General features: G+C 24.2%; 1 protein-coding gene across 3 annotated transcripts in view; it reads left to right on the top strand.

Annotated features, from left to right (window-relative positions):
* The window catches only part of LOC113559327, a 39,123-nt gene that overhangs the window by 446 nt on the left and 16,798 nt on the right, over nucleotides 1-21,879 (top strand). For all 3 annotated transcript variants that reach the window (XM_026965013.1, XM_026965011.1, XM_026965012.1), the window contains 15 exons: nucleotides 53-403; nucleotides 476-553; nucleotides 615-710; nucleotides 773-898; nucleotides 2,069-2,258; nucleotides 2,992-3,352; nucleotides 4,671-4,794; nucleotides 4,895-5,168; nucleotides 5,250-5,937; nucleotides 5,999-6,307; nucleotides 6,369-6,492; nucleotides 6,555-6,775; nucleotides 6,857-7,174; nucleotides 7,855-7,936; nucleotides 8,566-8,955. In XM_026965013.1, the coding sequence (XP_026820814.1) occupies nucleotides 53-403; nucleotides 476-553; nucleotides 615-710; nucleotides 773-898; nucleotides 2,069-2,258; nucleotides 2,992-3,352; nucleotides 4,671-4,794; nucleotides 4,895-5,168; nucleotides 5,250-5,937; nucleotides 5,999-6,307; nucleotides 6,369-6,492; nucleotides 6,555-6,775; nucleotides 6,857-7,174; nucleotides 7,855-7,936; nucleotides 8,566-8,955 (3,732 nt within the window). The remainder of the gene's footprint in view (nucleotides 1-52; nucleotides 404-475; nucleotides 554-614; nucleotides 711-772; nucleotides 899-2,068; nucleotides 2,259-2,991; nucleotides 3,353-4,670; nucleotides 4,795-4,894; nucleotides 5,169-5,249; nucleotides 5,938-5,998; nucleotides 6,308-6,368; nucleotides 6,493-6,554; nucleotides 6,776-6,856; nucleotides 7,175-7,854; nucleotides 7,937-8,565; nucleotides 8,956-21,879) is intronic.

The raw sequence follows: 21,879 nt of genomic DNA, 5'->3' as shown, positions 1-21,879 counted from the left end.
CATCACATACTTACTATTTTATATTATTCAAACATACATTTGTGGCGCTTAGGATGATGGACCTGAGACGTTTACTTATGCTGCACCACTACCTGTGGGATCCTATGCTCTTGCCTCATGCGTATATGTACTAATTGACAAAGGTAGATCGATGAGTGCAGACATGCGAGTCATGTGGTATTTGAAACGTTTGGGGACCATACAGATGGTAGACGATGATCTAGACGTCGAATCACCAGAGCAATGTAAAATAATGTCATTTATACCCAGAGAAGAAAATTTGGATAAAGATGGCTTTGCAAATTCTATTTTTGTTATGGATGCATATACTCGTGTTTATTTTTTGACAGCCGTATACAATATGGTATATTGCTTAGACATGAGTCCATCTAACTGTTCAGTTGTAAGAATAATTGAAATACTTATTTACTATTGTACAAGTATTACATCTGGTTTGGTTTTAATTTTTGTCTAGGATATTCAGAGATGTCATGTTATGCTTGATGAGATGATTGTGGCATTGCGTAGAAGTATTGAAGGGTTTATCAGGCCTGTATGATATATTAATTTATCATTATTTTATTTTTATTTATCATTTATTTTTATCCTGATAGTTTATTGTACCTGGATCTGATAAGATTGTTTTTGAACCACAAGTGTATGTCACAGTTATAGTACATACACCATTTTACACATCACCAGCTCAACAGGTTTGAAATATTTTATTAAATAAATATTTGTAATATGTGTTAATTAAAAAAAATATATATAGGTACTGGTACAAGGATGGCTTATCAATAATCGTAACTTTCAAGAGTTTATTAAAACTATCACAACAGAAATGAATCGTCTAGAAAACTCATTAGCAATGACTAAAAGAACTATTCGAAAACCTAAGGTAGGTAACATAAATATACGTTTATCCTTGTGTGTTTATTTTTCAAGACTAAATATTAAAAAAAAATCTATCAGAGCCATATTGTTATATTACTATATTTGGTTTGGTTGTTGCTACCGTTGGTTTTGTTTTAGTTAGGCACTGCCAATACTAAAAAATAAAATACTTAGCAAGTATAACGTTTGCAGGTTAAATTGTATAATTTAATACTATACTCCAGGGATGGGCAACTGGCGGCCCGCGTACCTTTTTTATCTGGCCCGTGCTACATTTTCAAATTACTTCATATAATTTCATATCATATAATAGAAGTGGATTTTACTAAATTGTCTATATAAAAAATAAAATTTTAATTTTTTTTTTGCTTTCTCCTATGCACTGCGGCCCGCTAGATTTTAAAGTATTTAAAAGTGACCCGCTAGTTACTTTGAGTTGCCCATCCCTGCTATACTCTATAACAATGCTTCTTAAACTTTTGTAGTACATGGGCTTCTGATGAAAGACTTAAAAACTACGGACTCCCTTAGCCAATTTTCTTTCTAATAAATTTGTTTATAACTCACTTCTTGATAATATATTTATCAATACATTTTAATATCTTGATAAAAGGACGTTCACTTGCATGTGTAGTTTTCATCTTATGAATGTACTAAGTTGGTATTCGAGAGAATCAATTTTGTATTGTTAGCTTTTAATATTAAAATTAATTAACCTATTATCAAATTTAATGGTAAGGGAATCTGTGTTCTTTTCTGTACTTTTTATGATATTTAAAATTTTTAGTAAACTATACATATTTATATTTCAATAATTTACTCATTACATGCTATACAATGTATGAGAGAACACATTTAATGTTCTTACCTTTAAGTTTGGTAATGGATGAATTAACTCTAATAATTTGTTCTGCTGAACTCAAGTTCTCTTGTTTGTAAGATAGACTTAACACATGAGAATGCAGTGTTCTCTTAATGATACCAATTGTTTTGAATTGATCAGAATATTTAAACATTTCTAATAACTAAAGTAAATTTAATATACTGTATGCGTTATCTTTGAATAGTACTTTGAATGAATGTCAGCTCTTAAATGTCCAATAGTTTTAATAACAAAAAAATATAACTGGCAAGTATTATACATATTGTATGATATATTATTTTTCTTTTATAGCATTTTATTGATGAAAATCAAAGCAATAATACTCCAGTGAGCGATGATTCAAATACAAATCATCATAATTTGATAAATAATGATTCAAATGTAAGGCCTACATTTAATAACAATCCTGATTCAGGTTTTATAAACACTTTAAGATATGGCATGTTAGCTGTTAGATTATTACCCCAATCAAGCATATCAAGTAAGCTATTTTTTTTAAATACTATTTTATTTAAATTTGTACTATTGTAATTGTAATTTTTTTATTCAATCAAATGTTGCTAACAATTTTGAGAAATAATTCTGTAATTAAAAATTTGTGTGAAAATTGTTCTTTAGTATCAAATAAAAATGTTTTCATGTCAACTGATTAAAATTAAAATTATTATCATTACAATATATTATGAAAAGTTATATAACAATATGTTTTTATGTTTAGATTACATTTTAATCTTTGAATTCATATTTATTGATAAGAAAGTTGACACAGAAAGTAATTTAAAATCTTTATATTATTTTCAATTTTCTTATAATTTTCTCAAATATTTCAATAAATTATAAAATATTAATATTTTTAATGACTGGTTTATTTTGTGTATTCTTTATATCTATATTGATAATAGGTTTTTTGTTTTACTTAATCATGTTCATAATATATATATCCATAATAATGTGATACATTTTCAACCAAATTTTCAATTAGTAAATAATACTATTCTAAAGTCATATAGCTTTCTTTGTAGCTACTATACTTAAAATAGTATTTAAATTTTATACACGTGTATTAAATATTTATAGTTACTTAGAAATGATTGAATAAATAGGTATATGATTTACTGTATGTCAGTATATTAATATTACAATCATATTTGTATATAATATTATTTGTATTTGATTTGAATAAAATATGTAGTGTAACAATATTTGATTTTTAGATTTAATTGTTATTACTGATGGGATGATAACTTTGGCTGACATACAAGTGCTTGATTCAGTTTTAAATCAATTAAGATGTATAAGTGTGGCATGCTCATTTTTGCATGTATCTAGTCAATTTCACCCACATTCAGGCCATGGGAATGTGCCATATTCTGAGTTGATGCAGCTTATAGCAACAGCCACATCTGGTACTTACTTAAACTCATTTCCAAAAACAACACCTAATTTAGTTGTTAATTTTTATCACGATAAATTCATCATGTGGTCATTTAAAAGAGGAGATAATGAGTCTTCAAACAATACAACAAACCTTAGTTGCACACCTCCACGTGTTCGCCCTGGTGAATGGACAGTGAGGTATTAATCATTATTTTATATGCACATCTTACATATATCTAATATTTTACTGAATCATATTGTCAAGAAAGAGCGTAACCTACCAAAAAATAAATAGTATAATTTTTTCAAATAACAAAGATAGCTATTGTAAAAACAACTTTGAAGTAGATAATGATAATAATTTTAAAAGGGTAAAAAGTTTTACTAATTGTAGAGATAAGCGATCATATAATCTGTTTTTTTGATACTTCAGTATAGTATGAAGTATCAGTAAAATTTTTTTTACAAGATTTGTTTGATGTTTTTTAAGTATAATATTAATATTATAATATAATATCCATATATTTTCTTCTCTTCATAACTTGTAATGTATTTATATTTTAATAAATAATACCTTTAAGAGTTTTTTTTTGTTCATAAATCACTATAATATTATCAGTTATAAGTTATAACATTTATAACACATAATATTATATATTTTCAAATATCATTAACAACTTATAATCATCTTTGTATTACATTTTCAAGTATTTTAATATAAAAAAAATTAAGATCAACATATGAGAAAAAAAATTAACTAATTAGAAAACTTTAAATATTTTTACATAGCTTTAAACTAGTTTAAATATTTTAAAAATGTAGTTAAGTATTGAAAATATTTTTTTTTATTAAAATGTTTTGTTTCTAAATTAGTTTTTGAATAAAACTATCTACCTGTATAACTACAACATTATTGGTAATTAAAATTCATTTTCTCAATAAATTTATCATAACATTTTTATTTTACCAATTTTGAGGTGAGCTATTTTAAAAATACCACGTCTAGAAAATGAAAATATTAAAAGGTATTTGGTGAAATGTATAGTTTCTATAGTTATTCTCTTTCGAATTAAAAAACAACATTTATTTCATTTTTTTTAATGTATTTATTATTATTATTTTTAATCATTTTAAATTCTCCCCAGAGCATCAACTAGATTTAATTTTTCTGTAAATTTAGAGATTCTGTAAGTCAAAGATAGTGCATTTCTTTTTTATATATAACACCACAAAAAAAAAAAAAAAAAAAATACTGTAAAATTGCTTTGAACAGAATCTAAATTGAAAGTATGCAATCATTGTTTCAGTAATGTTATTATTATTTATATTAGTATTATTTAGTTTTATTCAATTTTAATTTTGATAATTTTGTTAATTGCATTTCAAAAAATGTATTCCTATGAAAACTGTTTAAATTTAATATTGTAGGTTTCGCCATTTCTATTGTATACATTTCTGATAGTGTAAAGATCTAATAAATAATTAATTTTAACAAGAAAATAATAATTTGTTTTAGGAATTCAAATTTTTATGGTAACAGACAAACACAATTAGTCACTAAAAAACAATTTAGTGATCATATTCAAGCAAACCTTGATAATGTAGTGTGTTGCCGTTTGCGCGAAGGATTTATTATTGAGGTATTTCCATGAGTTGAATTTTTTATTTTCAGCTTAATATTATTTTACTGTTTACAACTAGAGTTTTTTATATATATTGTTAATAATTAAATAATTTTAGGATATACAATTCAAAGATGCAGGAAGTTCAACTGTTGTTCCTTATATGAACAATTCAAGTAAACTACAACTAAAATTAATTTTGCCGTGGACTAATCATATATATATTGAGTATGATATAACTGTAAAGTGGCCTCCATCAGTCAAAAAAAAAATCGTACCAATAGTTATTGAAGAAAAACCAGAATTAGTAGAACCATCAACATCAACATCGCAACCACCTGCATCTATACAACTAGACAGTTTAAATATTTATTACACGGTTTCAGTCAAAGGTACAACAATAGTAGTTTATTATTATTACATATTAATTATTATTTGTATATTTTATTCATTGATATGATTATAAATTATAGGTCCATATGAGTTTTTACATGACATAACATGCACTAGAACTAAAAAATCTCAGTTACTGTCAAAAATACCTAGACAATGCCAATTTCATTTGTCATCCTGCCGATCATCATCAATTTCTGTTGCTACTGCTACAACTACTATTACAAGAAATTTGAATTTGCTGACTGATAGATCATACAGTAGTTTAGAAAAGAAAGTTTCTTCTAAGTATAGGCAAGCTTTGATTACTCGATTTTGGTCAACTATGCATTCCATAGCACAAACTGATTTGTTAATTAAACATTTGGAAGCATATTCTCCTAGCACAGGTCATTTAATGAATTCTGAAAATTTTAATCAACCATTAGAACAGAATGAAACTCAAGATCAACAATTCCAGAAACAAGAAAATCAACAAACAGTACAAATAGAACCAACATCACAAGTGATACAAAACCTCCAAGTACTAGAAACACCTCAAATCTTACAATTGGATGATTCTAGTGTGATTCCAAGTAATTTAAATAGTAGCAACTCTAAAACAGATACAGTGTTTAGTACTGAAAAAACAGAAGCAAACCTGCTTAGTTTTTTGACATCTGAAGTTCCAAATAAAAGTCCTTTACATAATGGTGTACCATTATTCTATTATTTGGTAACAAATTCAAACACATCATTTTGCTTAAAGCAGAATCAATTTAAAACAGAGTGAGTTTTGTATTGCTTTTTTGATGTTATTAAAAATGTTTATAACTAAAATGTATTTTAGTGATCAACAACAAAGTTACACTGATCAACAACATCAACGATTTGTAGATTTTTGGAAACCTGTTTGTACCTTAGACCCCGATACTCAGTGGCCTAAATGGTTTTCTACTTATAGAATTGGTGGTGGTGTATTATTGTTGAGACATGATCGGCCATTACCACAGTGGTTTCATAAGGAAAATATGGATATTGATAGTTATCAAACACTAACTTGCAATAAATCATCTGTAGCCCTGTACACTTTGTTGAAGCAATGGTGCACATTTGTTTTAATTGATGAACACTCTTATGTAAAATGTTTAGACCAAAGGTAAAATTGCAGGCAATTTTTTATTATTTTTGTTGTATTGAACTTTTGTTTTCGTTAATAGTGAAACATACACTGATGATGTATCATTTTGTATTGCACGAGTTTCACCTAGGCCACCATCTTGCTGTTGTGTAGTATTGCATTTAGCATTTCAAAGTTGTGTACCAGCCTCAGTCCACCATAAGGTTTAAATACCTCATTGATTATTATTATTAAAATAGTTAATTACATTTATTTTTATTCTTAGATTATGGATGATTTAAAGAAAAATATTGAACTATTGGATTCAATTACTGCAGTAGAACAGTTTTCTTTTGAAGATAACAATCAGGTTACTGAAGATCAAGAAAATAACAAGAAAAAAGTTAAAACAATTACTATTGAAGAATCTTTAGCACCAAATAAACCTTCAAAACATCAAAGATATGTGTATTTAATGGATAAACCTCTGGAAAAGATTTTAATTAGGTAAAGTGATAAATTAAAATATTTTAATACATTTTTATGTTCAGAATTGGAATATATTTTTAAATTTTACTTAATTTTAAGATATGAGCGGATTCCTTCAGAATTCACCACTGTTATATTCCCTGATGGTTCACAACCCTCTTCTGCTATAACAACAATAAATATACAAAAGTCAAGGTCTAAATTAAACATTGGACTTCCTCATGATACTGTTCATGAGTCATCAACTGGAGTAGAATCAAAACCTGTATCAACCACTACTACTCTTTCACGTTACTTGTATCATAAACGGTGGATATGGAGTAGTGGATGTAGTCGCTATAGTCAATGTAGTAATAGTGTGTCTCAAAAATTACAATTACAACTGCAATTAGCACGTACTCTATCAGTGTTGACAAGGTATAGTATAAATATTATTAAGATTTATTAGTTATCGTTATGTAATAAATATTGCATAAAATGATAATCACTTGATGCATTTATTATTTCAATGATCATTTAAGATAAGAAAATCTAATAAAATTCGGGTCTTATTACATAAATTTCCGCATAAAAAAAAAATCCAAGATTTCATAGAAATTGTAAATTACATCTTTTTATCAATTAAAATACGTTATTTTTACAAAATATATTCTAGATTTTAATTTTGTGTTAAATGTATTATTTATATAATCTTTGTTAAAAGAATTTAATTTTATTTTGAAAACATTAAAACTTATAAGCTTGAAGTTGTACTCAAAAAGTTATTTTTATTTTTTAAACATTGTTTTTATAATTAATATAAATAAATATCTTAGACAATTTTTATTGGTCTTTTCATTGTAATTTGTAATTCACATCAGATATTTACCTTTTTGTCTCTTTTGAAGAATTATTCTATCTGATTAAATGTTTTAAAAGTTATAAAATATTTTTTCTTCATATTACTTCAGTTGATAAGGAAGTATTTATCATACATACTTGATAATTTCTTTTGTTATTAACACTTAGACTTTAATGCATATACATATATAATAATAAATATTTTTGTTAAGTATCTTTTTAAGATATTTTTAATTTGTTATTAATTTAATTTTTAGAATACGATTGAGAGAAGGTTTCAAATTTGCACATTCATCTGCTGGTATTATAAACATGGTTTTAGAAGTAGACATGATAGAAGTTAGTATACATATTTTCATAACAATTTTCTGTTAATTAAAATAACAAAACAATTTTATTTTACTCATCAATTAATGTAGAGTTAAAGTGTAATTGAGTACACAATAATTTAATAAGTGAAAAACATTTTATTATGCATTTATATTGGTTTTAACAGTTATATATTTAAGTGTATAATACATTTCAGTAAAAACTTTTAAACATAAGATAATTTTTTTTCAGTATAGATAAAGGTTTTAAAAAATGTATATTTTGCTTATTGAATATTAGTATAATTTGTGTTAATTAGATTATTTTGTAATATTTTTGAATCTTTTAGAATTATGAGTCAAGTTGTTTCTGGAATTCGATTATAATTTTCTAATATTGTGAAAATTTGTCTTATACAATTATAATTAATTCTAATACAAAAATGTATAGGTTAGGTATATGTAATAAGAAAAATTAAGTGCATTGTATACTCAATGACTTTTTATTACTTATATCAAATTTTGATAATAAATAATTTCAGCGATCTAATTATATTATATTAACCTTATAAAAATAATAATAGTTAAAGATTTTAAAATTTAATTTTGTATTTTATAAAAAGTAAATGAATAAAAATAATAATAATAATAATATTTTAGGGATCACCACATTGTCCTAGTACGCCCACAAGTCATTGTGTTATCCAGTATGTTTTATTTCCGCCTAACAAACTACAAAAACAACAACCAAAAACTTATGAGTATAATAGTGTTTTTGATCAATTAAACATGGAAAATAATGACGATGAAAGTTCATCAATAATGTCAGTTGAAGAGCAACAAAAATTTGATAAGCGTCAAAAACAAGGGAGACATATAGTTTCTTTTGCTGGTGATAATAATGATTGTTGCCCAAAACATAAAATGGAAGACGAATACCAATTAATAACAGAATGTTGGATTGAGCCACAACATGGAACAGTGGTAGTTAATGAAAAACAAAATTATAATTATATGTCTGGATTGATGTATGAACAACTAGCAGATGCGGTAAGTAAATAATAATTGTTTATTTAATTTTATAATTATTGATTTATTTTCATTTGAGTAGATAGAATTACAAACTATTATTTTTAATAAATTTCACGTTAATAGTTTATATTAAAATAATAAAAATGTATAGTCAAGTATCAATAACTAAAATCTTAGGGGGATAAATTAGTAAATTACCATACATTTTATTGTATTTTTTTAATTATACAATATACCTTAAGTATAACTTATTAACACATCAAGAGCATATTTGAGTTATTAAGGTTTTTGAATTATTATGATTTAAATTTTGTAACTTGATTATATAGCTAAATAGGTATGTTTGCTCATGGAAGAGGCCGCACATAAAGAAGTGTTAATTTTATTAATTTTAAAAGTCGTTATAATTTTTACATGTGGGGAATAATAAACTTTAAATATGATATTTAAGTCCTCTTAAAATAAAATTATTATATTGAATATTAACATGTACATAGAATAGCTGGGGATCATTCTGATTTTTGTAAGAAACAGATAGCTTTACCATGAAGTCATGAACGAAACTAGTACTACTCTTCACCAAAAAAAAAAAAAAAATTAATAAATAATGCCATAAGATATAAACATGTATTGATGTATCTGCATGCAGTGTGGATACTTGTTTTTCTTAGCTTATCGATTAAGGATTTATTGATGCTTTTAAAAAGTTTCTCCGTCATCTTGTATTAAAAGTTGACTTATAGGTCATATTCTGGTCAATTGTTCTCAGATAGATCTGCAAGTACATTGATCCATTGTGATCCACTGAGTCTATTTATATTTTCAATTTACACTTTTTCCGTTTTGACAGGGTTCATAAAAATGAAATTTGAAAAAAGCACCAAAGAAATTTTCTGTATTATCAGGGTATCCATTTTACCGAAATTCTGTCTTATGGAAGTTTTACTGTATTATATAATTTTTACAATTATTATTTTCTTCTCTCATGTATATTTGTCTGTCAGTTGAAGCTTGGCCCATATATTCTAGAGTACTTTTTGTTCAAATATTAATACATTTTTCTCACAAAATTTAGCTATTGAGTAATACCCTGTTTTACTTACATATGTCACTGTTGGTTGCACCGTTAATTAACAAGCTATCAGCCTACCGAGTTTTAGGAATTTCTAACGTTTGATTACAGCTACAACTACTGTATGGTTAAAATAATTCAAATCAATTATATTTTCTACCAATGGTTGTACTAATTTATCACAAAAATAAAAAAAAATATGACCAAACACTCAAAACCAGCCCATATTTTGAGCGGCCCACTGAGTTTTCCTCAGTAGCTCGCCAGACCAATCTGGCCATGGTTGGTTTTAAGTAGCAGTAGTATATGTGTATTTGTGATGTCCTTGATAGTAATTTTGATATTAAATATATAAAACCACTAATTATATCATTTTTACATAAATTATTGGGTAATATAATATATTATAATTTATAATGAGTTATAATAATATCATAGTTAAAAATATGAAAACATTTATTTTAAAAGTATGTATGTTTTATGATCTATAGGTCTATTATATTATTGTTGAAGTATATACATTTTTCTCAATAATTCTGCATTCAATTTTTAAGAATTAAAAACGTATTTAGTTTGTATTTTTTTCAGTACGCATAAATAATAAATAATCCACTGTAAAATTGTAGGTGAATATATTATACATTTATATGTGCCACACTATTCTTTTTCTACTTTTTTATTCACTTTTCGTTCCCAACTATATGTGGTTGGCCACCCTTGTTTTAGACTTCTATAGTTTCCTACTTCTTTACTCATAACAATTATTTTTGTGTCATTCACCATTCTGTCTATCCATCTCATCTTTGATCTTACTTTCCCTTTTTACATTTATATTAATTTTTTACTCTCATTGCTTCTAATTCATCTTTCTTCAAAACATGACCAAACCATATCTTTTTCATCATTAGTTTATGCTATTCCTATATTACTCCTAAACGGCTACATCCTTAATTAATTATTTTTTTAATTTATCCTTTCTAATTATTCCATAGATCCAGCTCAGCATTCTTATTAATGATTATTCTTTGTTTCATTGCTCTACATACAACATACAACACATATTATTAATAGTAATAAAATCAATATTAGAAAATTTTATAGTGTTATCAAATGGTCATATATTTTTTTATCAATTAGTGAATGAATTAATATTTGAAACAATGTATTGATAAGGAACCTTACAAGCAAAAAAATCATTTTTAAAAACACAGATTAACTATAGATTAATTTATTTATAATCAATTATATTATATAAATATAAATATTATATTAGTATAATATTTATTTATAAATATTATTAAGGATTTGAATACAATTAGAATTAAAAACTATAAGATGTACCCATAGGCGCGCGCAGACCTGAATTTGGGCCAAGTTATATAATATTTCATTAGATAGTTGGATCTAAAATCTATTTTCAAGATAATTGCAATATATTTTATTTATTATTTTTACTTTTGTAGTCAATAATATCTAGCTTTTATAATCATAATAAGTTTTACCACGCAAATTTAAAATATTTTAAGTTGTATAATAGGGGTCAACAATTAATATTTTTGAAGGACCACATAAGGATTCTAAAAATTTTTTGTAGGCCATCAAGATCCTAAGTACATATTTACATTATTTAAAAACCAATAATATTTAACAAAAATAATAATTTACAATCATAACACATATAATTTTGTTGTAATATGTGTTATTTATTCTTTGTCTGCGGGCCGGATAAAATGTGGTGGCGGGCCGTATGCGGCCCATGTGCCGCCATTTGGTGACCCATGTTGTATAATTTTTTTTTATCTCAAAACATAATTTTTTACAACATATTTTAGAAAAATATATTATTTTTATTCTAGTAACATAAGTTAAATTACGGACCTATGTATATGCTATAGACTTAAATTTTAGGGCACCAATTACATGTTGGGAGGTGCCCAGGAACACTCGGAACCCCCCGTGTGCACGCCTATGGATGTACCTAAATTTGTGAAATATTGTTATAAATTACATTTTATCATTTTGGTATTCAAAATAAACTAAATATACTAAAATATATATATTATTATTTAAAAAAACTATTATTATCGTATTGTAATATATGGTTACCTAGTAATAGTAAAAAATAAATTTAATATCTAATCATTTAATATAATATAGCCTATATAGTTACAACATCATCAATAGATTTACATATTTACTATTATATTCATTTTAAACGATAACACATTAGAAGTGCTTTGTAAACATTGTTTGTGTGTCTAAGACATTTAGACATAGATAATGTGATCATATATTTATAACTTGTATAGAACTGTAGGATATAATATAAGAAAACAGATATATTGTTTTGAGGATTTAAAACCTGTCTGCACATATGTTTTATATGGTTGTTGATTAAGTTATTATTTATAATACCTAGTCCTACCTATAAAAATGAGTTGATATGCAGGATTATATAAAAAAACATGGACAAATGTACTAATCACTAAACGGGAATTAATATAAATCGATAATAGGTAGATGTAAATATATAATACATATACTCCTATGTATATATATATAATATATTATATCATCTGATATTAATAGCAATTTTGAAATAGATTATAATAAGCTGTGTATCTAATAGTACGAAAGAGGAAGGAAGATATATTTCATTAATCCACCTTATTTTTTTTTTGTCATCGCGTTATTATCTCTATAACTAAACAAATAAACAAATATTTATTCATCGATAACAATACCAGGTTTTCGACCCTCCTACTGAGGTGCGATATTGGATAACTGCTTGTTTGCTGTGTATAAACTCCGTCATCCACGCGTGTGTTAGAATATATATCACTTACAGATAATATGTGAAAAAATAAAAACTTGAATATTACACTGATGAAATAATACCAAAATATGTTCATCAAAATATATCATATTATGTACATTGTTTATAAATATTTTTGAGTATGTTCTATAAAAAGATTTTTGTATTCTCACTTTAGGTAGTTTATTCATTGGTAATATTTATGTCATAGATGAATTTCCATAGTTTTCGAGTTTTGACTCATCTCATCAATACTCATCGATACTTAAGGATATATTGACAAAATTCTAAAATGGTTCATTTGTCTAGTACTGTGTAGTTATTATATTTCTTAATTCCAAATTAATTTTCATTTAAAAAAGTAAAATAAATCGATTAAATAGTATTAAAATAATATTTAAGATGACGTCATACCATCATGTGTTGTGTTCCTGTTATAAAAACGCATAAAGTAGAAAATTTTCGCTCAAAATATAATTCATTTTAATTTAGCACTTTTAATATTATAATTAAATTACTTCTAACCAAAATTAAAACTAAAAATATTAAATTGGGCTTCATGTAGGCTTTTTTAATATTTTAATTTTGAAATGTTATGGCTTATGAGCAGGGCTCGGGACTTAAACCATTTGCTTATTTTTATGGATTAATTTAAAATGTAGCAGAGTGCTATGGAAGTGTATGTCATGTTACAACACGTTCAATTATGAAATTTGAAAGTGCTTTTTTTTTACAATTTACTGGGAACAGCAGTACAATAGTATATTTATCATAGGTAGTAGGTATACTCATTAGATTTGAATTTAGAATTTTTAATTAGACCGTACTTTATACTTTTATATATCATATTATATCTTAATTTATTACTAAAAATTATATTGATTTTAATGACGTTTTGATTTTTCCTTTAAATTATTTTGAGTGTAAATACATTTTTTTAATTTACAGAAAGTTTTGGGTTTTCTTAGAAATTTATTTTTATAAAATTCTCTAATTTTTCCATATTTCTGAGGTTTTGTGAATAAATCCAGGATTTTTTGAAATTCACCCGATCGTTCTAGCATTTTAATCTCTTTTTAATAACATATATAAAACAATAGCTGCTTGCAATATAGATATCCTACTAAAAAATAGAAAAGGTACAGTGTGTGTACTGTGGACCTCGATAGACGATAAGATAAAATTATAATAATATTATTGTAATTAATAATTGTTAAAAACTTCTAATTTTCGTTTATCAATTCATTTATATTTAAATTTCAAACATTTTTTAATGCAATACTCGGCTAAAATGTATTCTACCTACCATATTATTTAATAGTAAAATAAATTATTTTAATATATCATTATAAATATATTATAAATTATAGACTAGCCCTCTATAGTCAGAACCATTTTCGTATGTAATAATTGAATTATCTATGAACACATATTATGTGACTTACACCTCGATGACGAGAAAATTCAAAACCTACAGCAGGTAACGCAAAAAAAAATTATCACCTAAAAAAAGCTCCTATACATTAAAATAATTTTATAAGATCTTAGATTTATAATCTAAAAGTTTAGTAATTATTTTTAATATTTTAAATATCTTGATGTTTTTATTTTCAAAATCCGTAAAATCAAAACTGCTACAATTAAGGAGTGCATTAAGTTGTTCATATATTTTTTTTTATTTTAGACTTAAATTTTATACGAAAATCATGTAAGTAATCAAACTAGGCCAAAAAATATATTTTTTTATGTCTCTTAGAGTCTTAGCACCTGTAAGTATACTAAAATGTGCGAGAATTTTTACTTATTCATAATAATAATAATGTATGAAATGGGTTTATAATAAAACGAATATTGCATATAACTCCGACAAAGAATTGAACAGCCATCGCGTATACCTACTAGCATTAAAACCATCACTATACATTTTACCATTTAGATTAGATGATTGTAAATAAGTTCTATACTCGAATTATTCATAAAAATGTATTTCTAAGTACTTAGGTACTATATTATGACTAAACTAAATAACAAATAAACGTCGCATGATTACCTTGATAAAAAGTAAAAAATTAAATTAAACATAAAAACATTTTTAAGTAGTAATATAAATGCTATAAAGCACTAAAAAAACGAAGTTCTTCGATTATGTATTATTTTCAATTAATTTTATTATTCAATAAGAAAAACACTTGAAAAATGATAAGTAATTAACAACTATAATACCTAAATATTTAATAATTGATAACTTTGCCATTAAATCTTTATACAGTAACTGCATTAAATATATATGTTGAGTAAATTATAAGAGGAAATTAATTAAGTTTTTCATTTTTGGATTATAACAAAAAGAAAAGTGTGTATAAGCTTAAATTTAAATACTTTTGACTGCTATGTAATTATAGTAAATATGTAGTATGTATGAAGGATTAAATTTTTTTTGTATATTATTTTATAGTAGGTACATTTATAAAATATTTAACCTAATTTACCAGTTAAACGAAGACCATCTTGGATAAATAAATATGGGAGTGCGTAAAATATCCGAAAATATTTCATTTTATCTATATTTTGGTACAAAAATATTTTATTCCGTAAAATATATTAAAAAAAAAAAAAGAAAAAAAATAGAATTTGGTAAGTCAGCAGTACATATTATGTACTTATATATTATATAAAAACTATTATTCTAGTTTCGATGATTGTGATAATTTTTTTTTCATCAATTTTCATAAGGAAATTGCAAATTAGTTGTAAAACTCAAGGCTTCACTCATTTAAAAATTATATAAATCTATATGTATCCATATTATTATCATCGAAGTATTTACATGTAATTTAATTTGATGTTTAGTATTTTGTAACTACAATGAACGCTAAATAATAACGATTTAAAATATTTATATCGCGATAAGATTAGAGAAAACGCCATTGAAATTATTATATACCTAATATTATGATTGTATGAAAATATTTGGTGTTTATAGATACTGTTCAAATGTATAGACATATTTTATAATAATTTACAATATGTACGTAGGTTATTTACGTATAAGACTTCAATAATGCTTATTTATTAATAGTTCCCCTTTAAACATAAAATGTAATTTATTATATTGAAATAGGCATTAACGAATTTAAAAATAAGGTATAATATCCATAATGTATTATAAGTTATAAGTATAACATATGATAATATGTTGTAAGTGAACTATAGTTACTTAAAAGATGAAAAAATTAAATTAACCACTTTAATAAGTAACTTTTTATTGTGATAAAATTCATCGACTTGCGTAAATAAAATAAATAAATAACTTAAAAATTAACTTGTAAATCACTTTAATGCGTTGAATGTACTATTGATTTAAGGTTATAGGTTTTTTTTTTATTTTGTCTAAAGAAACTTTATCTAATAGCAAAATGCTTTAATTATTAATTTTAATGAAATATCCAAGGATCCAGTTAGTACTTTCAGGAGGTTAAATTTAAAAATTCTAAGTACTTTTTATATAAATATATAAATTAATAATAATTAATTTATAATTTTCAAAATATTTTTACCGTTTTTTAGTTATTTATAAACATAAGAAATTTTTGATTTTCTTTTATAAAATTTGTTAAAAAAATTGTTTGTTCGGTTAAAATTTTCGAAAATTTAATACAAGTTCTTATTATATCTTTATAAATATTTATAGGCGTAATTTTTTTTATATGCATTCTAAGTTAAAATCACGGAAATTACTACCTAACTACAAGTACCTATTTTGTAGTAAAAAATTTATAAAATCTTCAATTTTTATAGTCAAAGTTTGAAATTTAATATAATATTCCTCATAAGAAGCTCACAATAGAACTAAAAAATCTAAATTATATTTAAACATAATTATTTTTTTATTAACATTTTATGTACAAATTTGAACAAAATTACATACTTAATGATGAATAATGATATTGATTATTTTGTTATAATTTAAAACTATCATTCTTATGGACTTAAAATGTTTATATATTATGAGTTTTATTTTACTTTAGCATTTGCAAAATATTTAGATTCATTTTAAGATACAACTTAGTACTTATCTATATTTATCTTGAAACTATCTATTTATACTGTTTACGATAAGTTTGTTTTAACTCAAAAGTTGGTAACAATAATATGATATACATTTTATTTATTATTATTATATTAATTAAATATTAATAATACAGTGTCCAAAAAAAAGATTCTCGTATTTTAAAAGTTAATTAAAAACAAACATACATAGATACAGGATAAATCCTTTTCTTTGTTAACAAAAAATACAATGCCATTTTGAATTACTTATTTTTAAACATATTATTTCTAGGTAAATTAGTCCTTCATTGTTAAAATGTTGACGCATTGATGAAATGCGAAGTACGGAATGTTTTTTTGCAGGATCCTTTATGGATAAATTCTGTTTTTGAAAAAAATTGAATTAACCTACCGTAATACTAATATGTAGTGAAATAAGTTACATTAAAAGCTGTATCAAATAACATATCAACATATCGTCATATCATGAAATTCACTTAGTGATATTAACTGACGGTCTGACGACAGTCTTCGCTCAAAATCGTTTTTCGTATACTATGATATATTATTGAATTCTAATTTAATATATCCATTGCAGTGAGCCACCCAAAATCTACTAAATAGCAGTGATATTCATTTTTTTTTTTTTTTGCTCCTCTCTATTATTAGGAAACATACAATAAAAAATCAACTTAGTATATAATATTTTTCATGTAAATGTGTTTAAAATTCTAATTTCAAAAAATTGGAAAATTAAACAAAAAATGATTTTAGTTTATTTTGTATATGTTTTAAAATAAATTTCAATATTTCAATCAAAATTATTATATTATATACACAATAAAATTTTAATATATTAAAAAATTAATCCTAGATACAAACTTATTACACTATTATATAACGAATATATTCGATATATTCATTTATGTGATTAAGTTTTAGTTGTAATCAGTATTTTGACAAAAAATAGATTAACCTAATAAATTAAGAACATTTTAATGATAATATAATCATTTTATACAAGATAAATCATTAATCAATAATTATTAATAAATAGGTAAATAGGTAGGTACTATTATTTTTTTAATAGGTAATATAATGTATCGTTAAGTTTAATATTATATTTAAGTAGCTAATGGTATAAAGAATAGTACATAAAATATAATACACTTCTAATAATAATTTAGATAAATATAATAAAAATTAAATATATTATTATCTTTACCTTGATGTTTAGTAGACAGTCCATTTTTAAATTTGAAAGAATTCGAAAAATATATAGTTAATTATACAATTAACAGTAAATACTTATATATTATATAATAATGATTTACGATTGGTTTGTGATAAATAAAAATGTTAATTTAAAATATTTTTAAAAATCACTCACTCAAGGTTAATTATATTGTAGATAAATTAATATAATAATAAAATGTTATGTCAAAAAAAATTAATTACCTATATAAAATTAGGTATAACTGTGTAGGCAAAAAAAAATTATTGAGTGTACCTCAATGATATCTCAACCTATTCAATATCATTGTTAATAGGTATTATCATCTAGCCATCTAGGATGTAGTTGTACAATTAAATATTAAGCACAAACAAACCAAATATTTTATGAATTAACACCTTTTCTTATACATATTACACACACACACACACATATATATATATTAGATTTATATAAATAGATAAGTAATTGCAATTAGTAAAAGTTAAAAAACAATTAATTAATCATAAAATACTAATATTAAAATTGTATTGTGTTACATTAAAATAATAAAATATATATTATGTATTATCAAATTTGAAATTTAATATTGACATCTGAATATCCATAGCGATGTATTATAATATTAGTTTAAATGCTATTAGTTATAATCTTCTATTATTTTTTAATATTTTTGTTTTTAAATATGATTATTCGTTATCGTCTGATCAGAGTTTATATAATTATGTGATGATCTATCCGTATCTTTATCGTGCCATAGTGTCTTTCAAACCGATTTATACATACAATTCGAATATCCATAAACATACAGCAGGTGTTATTATTTCACTAATATGCATATAGTAATACAACGTACAAAATAAAATACGTATCAATACGATCATATTATTATAGTTATTATTGCACGATTAATTGGTGTGATATATATATATATGTATGGTGTATGGAAAACGAGTGTTTTGTTTGAGGCACGCGCTTTAAATCGCCTTTGATCTGAGCCAATGTTTTTCGTGTTCGTGGAATTTTAATGTACCGAACGTTGTCTTGAACGACTTACCGGCGTTCTGATCGTGTAATATTAATATTTTATATTATTTGTTCTTTTGTCGAGTATATTTAATACCTATCTACATTTCGTCATAATTTGTTTATTCTTCGTCAAAGTATTACAATCGCTATCAGTTATTTAGTAGAAGGTTTTATATTATTATTACACGGTTGTACATTTCGTTATACGCGTTCGTCTACGACGTACCTTACCTCTGTATCTAAGCGCAACCACTCGAAAGATAACGCGCAGGCACTTACTTAAATATCGTGCGTATTACTCAACCGGTGTGTGTTTTTTTTATTTGTTGGTACGTTATCTCTTGTTTGAGCCTCGCTCTTGAAACGGCGCGCTCGTGGTATAAATACGTCATACGGAACAATTGTAGATTCATAGCGCATTTGGTGTCGGATCGTCACACACCAACCGCGTTCAGTCGTTTATTTTCTGTTTTGATTTTATTGCTTTGAGGACGCGAGTTATTTTCTGAAGTAAAAATGATTTTTCGGGTTTTTTTTCGTAATGTGTAAATCGTTTCCATTTCTTTTTCGTTCGTTTGTCGCAACAACACTGTCATGTGGTTTAACAACCGTTTGTCCAATCAGTTGGAAGTTTGGATCAAGGCATGTCTTATGTTTTACGTTTGGTATAAAATAGAAAATTATCTTTTTAATATCATACTGTGCCAGATCTAACTCTTCCAGCTGATTTGACTCGGTACATTTCGACTGTTTAGTATTAATTCAAAAAGTGAGGTTTTTTCTTGTATTATTAGCCACAAATAATGTCAAATCTCAATAAATTTAATCGATTTCTTGTCTTAGTTTTATTTATTTATTTTTGATTATAAACATTAATGTATATGTATTATAATAAATAATGTAGTTTATATTTATATTGATTATAATGTAAATTCTAATATTTGTATAAAACGTATAGGTACATGGTTCTTACTTAAATAGTTGTATTGAAATTTTATTTCTTAATTGTATAACATCAAAATTACACATCAACACTGTAAATATTTTATTTGTACATTTTTTTTTAAATAGTACATATAAATATTTATATTTTTTATTTGGTGAGTAGGTATTTAAATTTTTATCTTTCAACTATAAAATTATAAAAATACCTTATTTGATTATTTAACATTTTAAAATAGTTTTTTTCTCAGAAAATTTTTAATGAAATTAATTATAAAACCCTTGATTGGTATTTGTTTTAATTTAAGTCAAAATTCTCACGTTTCAAGTTCAATATCAAAAGTTAAATATATTCTGAAAATTTGACTGAACAAGTTAATAATAATTTAAATAAAATTGAATTCACAGATAAGAGTAAAAAAAATGTACAGAATATAATATAGATATTATATTTTAGTGTCAATGAACCTGTATAAATGTAATCATATTTCATATCATTTAGGTATTGAAATTTTTGTAAAAAGTATTTATATTTTGATAGTTTTTTTACACATTTCATTCACGCAAAAGATTGGCCTGAAGACATTATAATGTATTCATCTAGATCAGGCCAAGATTGTTTAAGCGTTTTTTTTTCATATTCCTCATTAATAATTGAATTTATTTTATCACTATTATTATTATTATTTTATTTTAGTCGTTTATGAAATGTGTACCATCCTCAGTATTTATATAAGTTTGCTCTGAAATTGTAAAGTATTTTTAAATTAGTTATAGTAGCAGCGGCCTAAATTATATATATATATGTGTCAATACATATTATATACAGAACATGTGAATTCATGAATTAAGTGGAGAAGTAGTCTGTTCACTATATTTATTAAATATAATAAAATATTTTGCAAATACGCACAAAGTGAGATTCAACTCCTCCAACTTAATTCAGTCACTACGCACTTCGAAGATCTACAGAGATGGCTGCTGCTTAATTAGTACCTACTATAAATTATAACTAGTATCAAAATGTATTGTAATTTAAATAATTTGATTTTTCCAACTATAGAATGTATCGTTTAATGATGTTGATGTTAAAAATATTATTTTAGATTGTAAAATTTTTTGAAATTTAAAATTATTTGTTTTCTTGTTATCATTTGGATTTATTCAAAATATTATGGACTATAATACAAAATATACTAGAATATTAAATAAGGATTTGATTATTTAAATAAATGACTTGTACAGGTTTTAATTTGCTTCATTAGTTTAATGAGTACAGTATAATAAATGCCTGTTTACCAATATTGAAAACCTAAATAATAAAATCATAATCTAATTCGTGGTATAATCCTTTCATCCATCTTTATAGTGTTAACAATAATGTTTACACAAATATGTTTTATAGAAATTTGAAATATAATGTGTATTATATTGTTAAGTATTACTCATCAAAGGTGATTTAAAAAGTATGTTTAATTAGTTTATTGCAAATTGTGTAAAAATAATTATTTATTTATTTATTTTACTTTCATTATCAATTTATTAATGTTTGATATTAAAATCAACAATAAAACTATTCAAGAACTCAACCTAACTATTCAATCTTTAATTTTTAGTCCAAACATTTTTAGTTGTTTATTATATGACACACAAATTATTATTTTATATAAAAAAAAATAATATTATTTATATATGCATTTAATAATATTACAATCATTACAGGAATTAATTTTGTTATTTAAATAACAATAATTTTTTTTTAATGAATTTATTTATTACAATAATACAATTATGTATCAT

The sequence above is a fragment of the Rhopalosiphum maidis genome, chromosome 3 (assembly GCF_003676215.2).
Source record: "Rhopalosiphum maidis isolate BTI-1 chromosome 3, ASM367621v3, whole genome shotgun sequence".
In the NCBI taxonomy this organism is placed as follows: Eukaryota; Metazoa; Arthropoda; class Insecta; order Hemiptera; family Aphididae; genus Rhopalosiphum; species Rhopalosiphum maidis.
This window is presented reverse-complemented; position numbering and strand designations above follow the sequence as displayed.